At 39.3% G+C, this 14,183-nt stretch overlaps 1 protein-coding gene across 8 annotated transcripts in view; it reads right to left on the bottom strand.

Annotated features, from left to right (window-relative positions):
* The window catches only part of MCOLN2 (mucolipin TRP cation channel 2), a 75,005-nt gene that overhangs the window by 25,283 nt on the left and 35,539 nt on the right, over positions 1–14,183 (bottom strand). For all 8 annotated transcript variants that reach the window (XR_673120.4, XR_001707444.4, XR_010153418.1 and 5 more), the window contains 4 exons: positions 11,029–11,202; positions 8,924–9,077; positions 1,575–1,659; positions 1,372–1,468 (listed from right to left, as the gene is read on the bottom strand). Coding sequence is in view for 4 of the 8 variants with exons in the window: in XM_513523.8 (XP_513523.3) it covers positions 1,372–1,468; positions 1,575–1,659; positions 8,924–9,077; positions 11,029–11,202 (510 nt within the window). In the remaining 4 variants the exon portion in view is untranslated. The remainder of the gene's footprint in view (positions 1–1,371; positions 1,469–1,574; positions 1,660–8,923; positions 9,078–11,028; positions 11,203–14,183) is intronic.

The following is a 14,183-nucleotide window of genomic DNA, read 5'->3' as shown; positions in this document are numbered from 1 at the left end:
TTCCTCCAGGAGAGCCCCTAAAATGCTTTTCTCAAAGCAGATAGAAGTCCAAAGAACAAAATAAAAATGAAAAGCCAATATTTTAAAACCCACACCTCCGACCATATCATGACAAAGTCATCAATGACCTCATCCTTGCAGACCAAACTCCATGCTCCTCTCCTGCCTTTCTCCTCATCCCTGCAGATGCTCCCAGTGCTCCTCTGGCCCACCCACCCCAGAGAGCTTGCAGCTGGAGACATTCTTCCTTACCACATATCACAACCTGTAGTTACTTTTATTTCATTTACTTGTTTTTCTGTTTCCCCTACTAGGCTGTAAGCTTTCCTGAGGGCCACTGTGCCTCTAGGGCATAGCAAAATGCCTGGTGCATAGTATGGACTCATTAAGTATTTATTGATAGTTGAATGAAACACTCTTCTGAATTGCTAAAGGACAGTATATACAACTTTCAGCTAGGCATTCAGTTTAGTCCCTTAATGAACAGGGAAGGCAGGGAGGGAGAAAAAGAAGGAAGGCGAGAAGGACAGAGAAAGTCTATGAAAATGAGAAGGCAGCTTACTTCCCCATAAAAGTGAACTGTCTCTTCTACTATACATGCCCCCTCCCAAAATAAAAAGAGAAACGACTGCTCCTTTGCAGACTGGTCTTCACATCAGTGGAGCAGTTTATGCCTCGAGGTTTGAAAATATTTGCTATAACATTTGCAAAGACCTTCCTCTAAAGCTGGGAAGAACACTATAGACATTTAAAACACCTTCATAAACATTTTTAAAAATGTATTAGGAGAGTAGAAAGTCAAAGCTAATTTTTTAAACTCTTCTTTTCAATGTAGAAACTTGGTTTTTAAAAGTTGAAAAGGGTTTGCTTCATCTTCAGAAGTAATGGTCTCTGGATCAACAATAATACCATAATGAGGCTGGGCATGGTGGCTCATGCCTGTAATCCCAGCATTTTGGGAGGCCGAGGCGGGCAGATCACTGGAGGCCAGGAGTTCGAGACCAGCCTGGCCAACATGGCAAAACCCTGTCTTGTCTTTACTATTAATAAAAACACAAAAAAGTTAGCTGGGTGTGGTGGCACATGCCTGTAATCCCACCTACTTGGGAGGCTGAGGCATGAGCATCGTTTGAATCCGGGAGGCAGAGATTGCAGTGAGCTGAGATCACGCCACTGCACTCCAGCCTGGGTGACAGAGCGAGACTACGTATTAGAAAAAAAAAAAAAAAGAGTATCATATTGTATCACTAAATCTGTTTTAAACATGACTGCATTTAACACATCTGTAGGCTGCTGTGTTTTATACTCTGCATCAACAAAAAGTGTAGGAAAAAAATAAAAGGAAGTAGCTAGTAAAACAAAGATACTTGCCGTATTCTGAAAGACATAACAGTCTGGTAACTCACGGGAATGAATTGTTTGTAGGTCAATGCCTTTAAGATGAAAGGAGATTTCAACCTGTAAGAGCCTGAATAAAATATATTGAAAGGTATAAATTGTCATAATCTTACTATATACTATTCTCCTTCTCCCACCCTCATCTCTTGGGGAATAACACTTTAAAATGTATTTACCGATAAAATTCCAGTCTGAAGAATGATGAGTTCTTCCAGTCCGGAGGCTTCTTGGAGAGGTCCTGAAGGTCTAATTGAACACAATCTAGGGCAATGAAAGAACAAGAAATGGTTGTTTCAGGCAAGAATTAGGTGCTAAAACTAATGGGTGAAAGTGTGACAAGAAGCAGGTTACTTAGGGAGTTTCAAAGTATCTCCCTAGAAAATACCAATTATTCAGGAAAAATGATAGTAACCTCACAGACACCTGTGAAGTGAACCTGGCAGACACCACACTAACCAAGTGATCAGTTACATCACAGTAATGAGATAAACAGACATGTACCTCCTGATACAATGAACTGAGAAGCATATGACATCACTTGTGTGGTATTCCTGCCAAAAAATGTATAACTTCAATCTAGTCATGAAGAAACAGAAAAACCCAATGTGAGAGACATTCTACTCTTTAAATGTATCAAGATCATAAAAGTTAAACAAACAAAAACCAAGAAACTTTAGACTAAAAAGACATAACATGACAACTAAATGCCAGATGTTATTCTGAATAGGATCTTGGAGTTGGGTGCAGTTTTCATTTTATGATAAAGAACATTAGGAAAATTTATGAAATGTGAATAGGGTTTGTAGAATATAGTATTGTATCAATGTTAACTCATTATTTTGAGCACTGTATAGTGGTTGTGTAGGAGAATGTTCTTGTTTTGGGGAAATGCACACTGAAGTATTTAGGGGCAAAGGAATAGCATGTCTGCACCTCCAGGAGAAATATTTATGCATAGAAAGAATGATCAAGCAAATGTGATAAAATGTTAGTATTGGCCGGGTGCGGTGGCTCACACCTGTAATCCCAGCTCTTTAGGAGGCCAAGGTGGGCGGATCATGAGGTTAGGAGTTCAAAACCAGTCTGACCAACATGGTGAAACCCCGTCTCTACTAAAAATACAAAATTTACCCGGGCGTGGTGGCATGCACCTGTAATCTCAGCTACTCAGGAAGCTGAGGCAGGAGAATTGCTTGAACCCGGGAGGCAGAGGTTTCAGTGAGCCAAGATTGCGCCACTGCACTCCAGCCTGGGCGACAAGAGCGAAACTCTATCTCAAAAAAAAAAAAATCTTAGTATTGGGGAAATCTGGATGAAGGGTATACAGGAAATATTTGTGCTATTTTGTAACTTTTCTGGTAAGTCTGGCACTTTTTCAAAGTAAAAAAATAGAAAGAAAAAGAACACAGGTTGTATTCAAGTAAAAACAGATTATGAGCTGTAAATGATAGAAGAAAGATTCCAAGAACCTCACATAAAAATTAGTCTCATTATTGTGTAGGCTAACACCCTTGTTTTACAGGGCAGGAAACAAGGAGCTCTAAAGACAAGCACCTTTCAAGGTCACAGAAACCTAGTGACAGAACTGGTATGAAACCAGCATGGGTGACCCTTGCCCAGGCTGTTGCTGCCCCTTCCATGCTGACTTTGAAATGGAAAAGTTGGGGCCTTGTGCAGTGCCTGGCACCTAGTAGGTGTTCATGAATCTTGGAAAACTCACTGGCTGATTCTTCAAAAGTGTTATTCCACAACTGCAACTCTTCATTTGCTTATTTATCCTTCCAACTAGAGTATAAGGTCTTTGAGATCAAGAGCACAACTTTATTGCACCTTGCTAAACGCCCATTGCCTAGCATCTAGCTGGCACTCAAAATATGTCCTGATACACGGGATACACTTACGTTTAATGAAAATTAGATGTCCTGAGCCAGAAACAGGGCCCAGAGCTAAACAGACAACTCAGTAGACACAATATTTTTAAAAGATAGTTGCAGAGAGTGTGTCTCCCTGTGTTTGGCAGATGGAGTATTACACAACTCAATATTGGTTTTCCTGACTAGACCTTAATTAGTACAGTGAGGGCAGTTGGTCAAAAGAAACTTGTTTCTGGCAGGAAAAGACTGATGATAGAAATAGCAAAAACATATTGGCACTTAACTCCATACCAGACACTGTGCTGGACTTTATATATTCTCTCAATTAATGCATCATCTCATTTAATCTTCAAAGCAACCTTGTGAGATAGGCACTATTAGTGCCATTTCACAAATGAACAAACCAAGGCCCAGAGAGGCCAAGAAACTTCCTCAAGGTCACACAGGTAGCTACTAGGTATCCAAAAGTTAATTCGACTTGTGCTTGGTTCTAGAGCCTGAGCTCTACCAGTGCACTGAGGAGGTTGACCTCTGAGCACATATTTTAGAAGAACATCAAAGACCCAGGCTCCATACCCAACTCATTCGTTTATTCAGTAAATATTTGCTGAAAGCCAGGCACTGTGCTAGGCACTGAAGATAAAGCAATGAACAAGACAGACATGGTTACCATCTTCATGGAGCTCACATTCTAGTGGGGGAGATAACAATAAGTAAAAATATATACAAGATAATTTCACAATGTGAGAAGTACTATGAAGATAAAGTGAACAAGAAAAACTAAGAGGGTGATATGGTTTGTCTGTGTCCCCAACCAAATCTCATCTTGAATTGTAGTTTCCATAATCCCCACATGTTGTGAGAGGGACCCAGTAGGAGGTAATTAAATCATGGGGGCAGTTACCCCCATGCTGCTGTTCTTGTGATAATGGGTGAGTTCTCATGAGATCTGATGGTTTTATAGGAGGCTTTTCTCACTTTGCTCTGCACTTCTCCTTCCTGCCACCATGTAAAGAAGGAAGTGTTTGCTTCCCCTTCCACCATGATTGTAAGTTTCCTGAGGCCTCCACAGCCCTGCAGAACTATAAGTCAATTAAACCTCTTTCCTTTATAAATTATTGCATATGTCTTTATTAGCAGCATGAGAACGGACTAATACAGAGGGGGAGTCCACCTTAGGAAAGATAGTTAGGGAATGGCTTTCACGGTGCGAAACATGTTTGAACTGAAATCTTTTTCCTGAAAGGAAAAAGAACCAGCTATGCATAGATCCAAACAGGAAAAAAATCAAGCACTAAGACCTCCAAGCAAGAAAGAGCCTGGCTTGCTCAACAAACAGAAAGGATGTTACAACCGAGAAATGAGGACAGGGGTCTGGAGAGGCAGGCAGGGGGCTAGTTTCTGTAAGGACTTGTGGATTTTATTCTACATGGGATGGGAAGCCACTAATGATTTTTAAGCCTGGAAGAGATATGACCTGATTTACCACTGTGGTTTCTGCAGGGCAGGGCAGGGGCTCATAGAGGCAAGACCAGAAGCAGGGAGACCATCTAAGCAAGTAGTAGCTTGGATGACAGTGGTGGCAGTGAAAATGGGGAAATTGGCAACTTCAAGTACGGGGCTTGAATAACTGGGATTATTACAGTATGATATGAAAATGTTGGTATCATTTTTCAAAATCCAGAAGTCTAAGAAAGAAACAGCTTGGGCCATGGAGTAGGTAGGGAGATGGGGGAGGTTTAAAATGTTCTGTTTTAGACACAGCAGTTTTGAAATTTCTATTAGGCAACACAGTGGAGTTGTCAGGTAGTCAGTTGGATATATGAGGAGCGTGGAGCTCAGGGAACTTTGGATTAGAGATGCAAATTTGGGTACACCTTTCTAAAGAAAGGGCACAACTCCTCAGAAACTGAAAGGAGTGGGTCCTGCTGCTCTGGTGAGGGTTTTAACTGTGGCCTCACCTCTGTGCTCCTTTGTAACACAAGGGTGAAAAGAAGTGGAAGGAAGTTATGCAAGAAGCTTTGAAGACATGGTGGCAAGAGATGAGGGTGTTCTTTCTATCTGGCACACTTCTCCAGTAAGCATCAGCTGGGCACAAGGATGGAAGAGGCTGGGGACTAATGGTGATTGAGTGGATCCAGTTGAGAAGAGAGGAGAGGCAAGCATTCTGACAGCTTTTGTAAAGTGATATTGATGTACAAAGGTTTCTAAGCAGGATCCAGAAGGCACTGAAGGCAGGAGGTGGTGATGGACAGTGAAGAATTGGATGAAGTCAGTAAAAAAAGATGTCTATGTGAAGTCAAAGATCTTTAGTTGGAGATCACTGAACCAGTGCTTCAAACATTTAATGTGTGTAAACCACTTGGGGAGATTGCTGCTAAGAAGCACTTTTGGATTCAGTGGCTCTAGGGTGGGGCCTGAGATTCTGCATTTCTCATAAGCTCCCAGCTGAAGCCCATGTTGCTGGTCTTTCAGCAGCAAAGACCTACTGTCACTAAATCATTACATGACCTAGTTGCGTACCTTGACTGAGCATCAGTTTCCTCAACTGTAAAGGTCAAATTGATGATATTTAAAGTCCTCCTGCCTCTAACATTCTTATTCTAAGGTGAAGTTAAAAAAAAAAAAAGTTAAACTGATCTGAGTAAACAACTATATTCTGAAAGAAGAAACATGTTCGAGCTCTCTGTGCCACACACTGTCCTAGGTCTTTTTCTCCTGTATTTCATTTATTCTAAGATGTAACTTTTTTCACTTTTAAGCATCTCAAAAGCAGATGAGTCTTTAAAAAAAAATGGTATCTTAGATTCACAGAAATTGGACAGAATTCTGTTAGTTAATTTTACACTATTTGTAAGATTTGCCTTATAAAAGTCTGTTTGGTGGTTCAAATTTTGTATTATTTTGTAATTATAGGGTTTCACTTTGTTTAAATACTCATTCAGAACTCTCTGAAGTCTGGCTGACTTTCCACTTATAGTCATTGCTACTGAGGCCGTCAAGCACATGGTGGCAACAAAACTCAGTTTTGTTTTGTTTTTTTCAAGATAGCAAAAGCCCTAAGTAAAACATCAAACGTCAAGCAGAATAAACTGATATCTACAGTAACAGCCTCATAACTCAAATGAATATGAATCTCACAGAATACTCCAGCCAAAGAAATAACCCTTTCAAGGGGAGGGTATATTCCTGCTGTTCTTAAAACAGCAGGAAAAATGATGAAATGGTCATAATGTCTCATGCTAAGAACATGTGGAAAAGAATATAAGACACTCAAAAATTGTATTACAGAAAATGAAACACTATATTAAAATGTTACTCAAATGTAAAAAAAAAGAATTATTTATTTATTTTTTCAAGACGGAGTTTCACTCTTGTTGCCCAGGCTGGAGTGCAAGGGTGCAATCTCGGCTCACTGCAGCCTCTGCCGCCTGGGTTCAAGCAATTCTCCTGCCTCAGCCTCCCGAGTAGCTGGGATTACAGGCATGTGCCACCACGCCCGGCTAATTTTGTAATTTTAGTAGAGACGGGGTTTCTCCATGTTGGTCAGGCTGGTCTCGAACTCCCAACCTCAGGTGATCCACCCGCCTTGGCCTCCCAAAGTGCTGGGATTAAGGGCATGAGCCACTGCGCCCAGCCAAACGTTTTTTAACAGGATTCATAACAGTCCTCCCAATGAGGCTGACCTGGAAAGCTGTAGTTCTAGAGGCAGAACCAGGAGGGATATACCCATTAGCATAAATTAAGGGAAACACTAATCTTGACCTACACAATCAGCTGTGCAGCTAAATATAAGCCCACCAGGAAAGCTGGGCATATAGGCAGATACCTGTGTTTAGAATACTGAAGGATGATTCCCTTAGTAGTAAAGATAGTGCAAAATTCATGAGTAGTTAATCTGGAACAGCTTCAGCTAATTCACCTACATCAACTATAGTGCCAAATGAATGAAGTCAAACTCAATCCTATTATATATGCAGGCTTCCTTCAATGTATCCAAGGAAAGAGAGCCTAAAATCTAGTATCACATATTTGAAGAATATTCATTATACCTTTTGGATATGTCAGAAGATTCTCTTTGACAAGTTATATTTAATAAGTCAAAGAATACAATTAACATATTTAAGCAATCTCTCTTAAAATAAACTCAAATTAATAACCAACCTCTGTCCATTTAGTTAAACATAGTCCATATTCTGAGAGAAATGAAATGAACAAGGGAAAGACTGTCCAACGGTCAGGAAATAAATCCTGCTTTCCAGCATTGCCAGTGCTATCTAGCCACTGACATGACTTTGGCCACATTTCTTTAATCAATTTTCCAAGAAAAATCAATTGAGAAAAACAGTATATGAATCACGGGGAAACCACCGTATGGTACATCCAATTTGAGTCACATATTTTTAACAGGGCAAGGGACAGATGGCTTACTTGAAACAGAGGGTAACAGGACAAGTCCTCCTGCCACAGTTACTGGAATCACCTACAGGGAGGAGCATAGCTGACCACCCAGGTAAAAGATTAAAACAGGATTAGCCCCTGTAGGTGGACTCCAAATAGATTTCAGGTTAGCAGAAGCTTCCAGGGAGATAAGACAAGTGACAACTGACATTTCAATGTTGCTGGCTACAGAACCAGGTAACTCTCCTCTAGATGGTCTCTGAAAGCACCATGGGAGCCAGATACCACATGTGCCCTTGATGGTGCCGGCTTATGGGCTGGTTCTTTCAGAGTCAAGAGCACATGACACATTTACTCACGAAGAGCTTCTGAGCGGGCAGCCTATAGAAACAATTAAAACCTCTGTCTTACAGCGTGTTCTCCTGTTGTGTCATCGAGGCACCTTAAGATCAGATTATAGGAAGTACGATCAAATGAACTCATCAATGTGAAGCTCTAATTTTAATAAAAGCATTCCAAATTTAAACTGCTGTTAGAATCCCTACTCCTGAACCGTTAGTACTTGAGGAGCCACAACTGATTAATCTTTGCAACCCCAGCACATAAAACTGAGTGCACTGGACATGATGACTACACACCAGAGGTTTGTTGAGTGAACAACAAAACAATAAAATAATGAAACATTATTTTAAAAAACAAAAAGTCTTAAGCCAAACACCTCGTATTTACATACAGTATGCTCTTAAATTCTTAACAAAATAGCACAAAGCAATTCGACTTGATTAGCCATTAACTTGTTGCCAAGGGATCTCCTAAGACAGAAAGTGAGTTATTAATCACAATTCACCTTTGAAGAGCATTTCTATATTTTACAAATAATAAAAACAAGTGTACAAAGCATCTTTATGTATATTATTTCATTTAACACATACAGACCATTTTTTCAGAAAGCCTAATCACCCCTTCATAGGGAAAAAAAAAAACAAAAAACAGGACCTGTGAATATACCACCAAACCAACAATCTTGAGTTGCTCCAAACAGATCCACAAATGCTGTCCCTGTCCCATCGCCACAACCCCACAGTTTCCTGAGCCAAAGCCCCTCTGCAGGCCAGTGTTGGAGTGTCAGCCCCTAACAGGTTAGCTCTCACCAAAGCAAAGTTTTTCCATCTGGGTTGCTAGCACATGAGGGCATTTTTGCTCTTACCAGAAGACGATAAAGGTACATCATGAAATTATCACTGCATTACCGAGCTCAACGTCGTTGTCAATATTCAGTGTCTCATTAGAAGGAAACATGGTCCCTTTCTTGTAATGCTGCTTACAGACTTTTAAGCCAATTCTATTGTCTTCATTTTCTCCATAACCAAGGGTCCCCAGGGTAATGTCCTTTAGCTGATGATACTATTAAAAAATAGTCAAATAAAAACCACATATGACCTTTTAAAACTTTGATCAGAGGTTATAGCATATAGAATGTACTTTCAGTTACTTTGTATTGTTTACATCATGGCCCTCAATAAAAGTTCCCAATTTAAAATACTACAAAGAAATCTTCTCAGTTTGTTCAGCAAGACACTGCCTCACAGAACTCGAAACAAAACAAGGTGATGGACGGCTCCCACCTCACTCAGCCAAAGCCAAGGTCCTGCCTTATCTCTAGGACCTCATCTCCTACTCCAGTCCCTTGGCTCCAATCCGCAAAGCTGCACTGCCCTCCAGGCAGTTCCTGGAGCTCACACGCATATTTTTGCCTCTGGCCTTTGCTGTTCCCTCTGCCTGGAGACCCACGTACATACCCACTTGGTTTACTCACTCCTTCAGCTCTCAATTCCACACTTCAATAAGGCCTTCCCTCCCCAGGCCAAGGAAAATTGCAAACATATATCAAAACATCACATTGTACCCCATAACTATATACTGTGTGCAATTATGCCCTGTCAAATAAAAATAAAATAAATGCAGTAAAAAAGAAAGAAAGAAAGAAAATCACAAACATTCATCATCGCACCCAGGTACTTCCCATCTCCTTCCCTGCTTTACTCCTTAGCAGTTATTACTTTCTAATATCTGCTGAGGACATGAGCCATCCACACTCCACAGCTTACATCAATGACTAACATGAACCAACATTAGCTTACCTGAGCTTACATTAACATGGCTTTACTGTTGGCTATCTGCACTAATAGGGCTTTACTAGCTCTGTCTTCATTAATACGACTTTACTATTCCTGAAAATTTTTGCCCTGGACCATAAAATTCCCTCTATTATTTCAGGAACATCCAAAAATTTCATTGAAATAGATAACAATTGGAAGATTTTGTCTGAAAACAACTCCAAGATTCTTTGAAACCGCCTCCCCAATCCTCACCTTGCCGTGTCCATCAGTCCTAAATTATTATATCATCATCCTTACCTAATTCTAATCAAGCTCCCCTCACATTAAAGAACTCCCTCCTCACCCAAGGCAAGATGGCATCTGATCAATATAGCATCTCCCTTACCACTCTAAGTAATAAGCTCAGCTTTGCTCATCAACATGTTTTTTGTGTGGTATTCTCAGGGAGCCAGCATTTGATATTACACATTTCACTTCTTTTTGTCTAGCTCTTCGTTCCAGAATTAAGCTCTATAAAGGAAGGCGCTTTGTCTGTTTTATTCACTGATGCATCCTCAATGTCTGGAATAACACCTGCTACATATTAGATACTTCAATATTTATTGAATGAATGAAAAAGAGCAGGAACAGTTTCTCTTTCCTAAATTAGTTCTTCAAGTCTACTAATCTGCTTTCTCATACCTGTCTAGATACAACTATTTTATATTCCATATTCTTAAGATTCAGCTAGGGTTATTAATGCTAAAACATCACAATTAAGGCCACAGAATCCCTGATTTTTTTATTTATTTACTTATTTATTTATTTTGTAGAGATGGGGTTTCACAATGCTGCCCAGACTGGACTCAAAGGATCAACCCACTTTAGCCTCCCAGAGTGCTTGGATTACAGGCATGAGTCACTACGCCAGGCTGGAATCTTTGATTTTATATTAAGCTTTCATCAAGCCTTCTGAGATTAAAAATCTACTCTTGCTATTTGATCTGGGGTAATTTTCCAAAAGCAGTAGGTATGAAGTGATAAATTAAAACGATAAATATTTTTTAAAAAGTCAAAATAGGCAAACTCTTTTGTGTAGAAATGTAGCTTCAAAAATAGCAATAAACATTTTTCGGCAGACTGCAAAACTTACATTAGAATATTTTAACATGTGTATAATTTTTGTTTGTTTGCTAAGACAAGGCCAAGTATCAATACATTGTTAAAGTATAGGTCATTCACAACAAAACACTTGCCTGATTAATAGCAAAAAAGATGCTCTCATAGGCATCCTCTTGAGTATATACACTGCAGCTGTAGTCATCTTCATCTGTACCAGAATATCCTTTCAAAAACAAGTGCTTAAAAGCAACAGTGTTATCTTCTTTGAAAGCAACCACCAGCTGGTTACTTAAACCAAAACGAACAAGCTAAAAAATAAAATAAAATAGAAATACATGAATTACACCATTTATCAGGGGAGGCAAATGTCTTCTCACTATCATCAACCATTACCTATAAACATCAGAAAATAATATCAGTTTTTTTTGGTTTATACTAATAGCATCAATGTCAAAATACAAGTCCCACAGAAGAATAACCTCATCAAGCTACACCAGCAATTCAAAGTAGCATAAAATTAGAAGAGATTACTGCTCCCAATGACTACTGACTCTACTGGCCTTTAATTAAGAAAGAAAGAATCCAAATCAGCTAAGTCTCAATCCATTTTTCTTATATCTGGATTTCAAGTTAATTGTTTTCAAAATCAATTACTTAGTAAAGCAGTAACTCATTGTATTGATTTAAGATTTAGAAATTGTAGTATTTTTTAAAATCACAACTATGTTTTACATATGGCTTTTAAAAGTGTTTTTTGAAAAGTAGCCTACATAAAAACTTACTCCAGCTAGGAGGTAATAGTTGTCAAAAGAATTCAATTAATTCAGCTCTGCAAGAATTCTGTATAAAATTTACACCTGAGAGTTTCCCTCACCAAATTCTACAGTATCAAAGCACATGAAAGAATAACAGAGCATGCTTTACTTGTATGATGTCAAACCCATTCATTGTCACCAAGCATCCACCTACTGAAAAAATGCCCACTTATTCTCCCTTTCACTGTATTCTGGCAGAATTTAGGCACCCAAGGGCTCTCTTCACCAGAAGTGAAAGTTTTCTTCTTGGAACCCAATAAATGGAGGAAATTAGTCAGCACCAAAAGTTTACACAAAACCTAGGAAACTACACAGACAGCTACACACATACCTCATCACACACGCACTCTCACACGCACATTCACACTCTCTCACGTGCGTCCTCTCTGTCTCTCTCACATACATACACAGGCAGTGACGGTAGTCAAATCTCTATAAGCCCTGTCCCACACACCTTTCCCCACCTCCCTAAGTGATTTCTTCAGCTGCCTTGTAAAACAATGAGACTAGAAAGTTTGCTCCAAGTCCTCACTCAACTAAGCCACCAAATTTTGGGACTGTTTTCTTCCTATGTAAAATTAGCAAGTGTAACTAGATGACCCTGACAGTTCTGTTATTTGTTGTCATTCCATGGTTCAATATGATACATCTGAACAATAATATACAAGATACAATTCTGAACAATTCAGATAAAACTAATGTTAATTTAGCTGGGTGAGGTGGCCTGTGGCTGTAGTCCCAGCTGCTTGGGAGGCCGAGGTGGGAGGATCACTTAAGCCCAGGAGTTCAAGGCTAGCCTTGGCAATATAGCAAGACCTGTCTCTAAAAAAATAAAGTAAAATAGCTAATATTAATTTGCATATGCAAACAACATACAGGCATAAGGTTTTTTCATGGTTTACATTTTTTAGCTTTTATATTTTGTTGTTTTAAAAAATACTAAACAATTAGGAAAAATAATCACCATTTTCAGCAATTATTATATGCCAGGTACTGTGCTAACTGCTTTACATGCAGTGCCTCATTTACCCCAAGCGGTCTATGAAAATGTTACTACTGTTATTCCATTTTACATATGTGCAACCTGAGATTTAGCCTCATTAAATTGCCCAAGTCACCAGAATGGAAGCCAAGTCTAATTCCAAAGTCATCTGTGTTATGCTATAAAAACAACTTCCTTCTGCTGAAAAAGTTCTTTGGGATGCTTCTTATAATGAACTTAAGTGCTAGCTTTTCAAAATTAGGAAAGGCAACTATCGCTTGAGAATGTACACAGATGCTACTGTTCAGCATTTGAGTCTCACCATGTCACATTCCTCAAATGCCATGTCAAAGGATTGTGCAACTGCTAAAACTCAGCTATTCTAAGGAAAACATCAGATAAGAAGTCCCACATCATCCAGCTTGTGCTGAAAATTAAGCAACAGAAGGTTATAAGTTCTTCTAAGCATGTGATGTCTGTCAATGGTGCCTGTAGGAGAAGCCAGAAAAGGTCATGTTGCTCTTGAAAGCTAAAATGTAAACCAGCGAAGCAACACATACATGATTGCTTCAAAGTTTTATTAAAACTACTGACACATATGAAAAAACTGGTACACACACCACACATGAATGAAGTTCTTCAATCAAAGTTTGCTGAGTGCTTACTCTAAGCCAAGCTGGGATACAACGTGGAAAAGAACAGCACTGCATGGTACGGAATAACAACTCTTATCTGTTGAGAACCAGGCATTGTGCTAAAATTTATAATTATTATTTCTCATTTAATTCTCAACACCCTATTACTACACTGGGCTCTGCAAGGACAGGAATGTTTTTCCTTTTTCCCTGCTATTATATACTCAGGAAATGAAATAATGCCCATCACAATGTCAAACACTGAATCAGCTGATGAATATAATCCCATTTGATACATATGCAATCTGAAGTCAAGTAATTTATCCAGGTTGGAATATCCAGAAAATGTTAGAGTAAGGATCTGGAGCCAGGTCTGTTTGATTCTAGAGTCTGTTTGTTCTCTCAACCTCTTGGCCCCACAACCTCTTAAACTGAAATGCTGCCAATTTAACTCTAGAGGCAGGGATATTAGACCCATTCCTCCCACATTAATAGTGAAGCTAAAGAAATACAAAAAAATGTAAACTAGGGAATGAAAAAACTGACCATGAAAGTGGTATATAGTTTGCTGATATTTGAAGCCACAACCTTAAACTCAAAGCTCATCAAAACTCAGCTTTGGGGATGAGAGGACTCTGTTGTAATCTCTGCTTGGAACCTCCCCTATCTGGCATCAGGAGCAAGAAATTTCCTCCATTCTATTCATAGAACAAGCCAAGATAAAAATATATGGTCCAGCATTGGGGAAGGTTGGGAGGAAACTGCGAAGTCCCTTTCTTGTTATGACAGAACCAAACACTCCCTGCAGAGTAAGAGTAAGGGAAGATGGTATTGGCCAAATGACTGGGTTTTTTTTA

This window comes from Pan troglodytes, chromosome 1, assembly GCF_028858775.2.
Source record: "Pan troglodytes isolate AG18354 chromosome 1, NHGRI_mPanTro3-v2.0_pri, whole genome shotgun sequence".
In the NCBI taxonomy this organism is placed as follows: domain Eukaryota; kingdom Metazoa; phylum Chordata; class Mammalia; order Primates; family Hominidae; genus Pan; species Pan troglodytes.
Note: the sequence above shows the minus strand (reverse complement) of the source record. Positions and strands in the feature narration are given on the sequence as shown.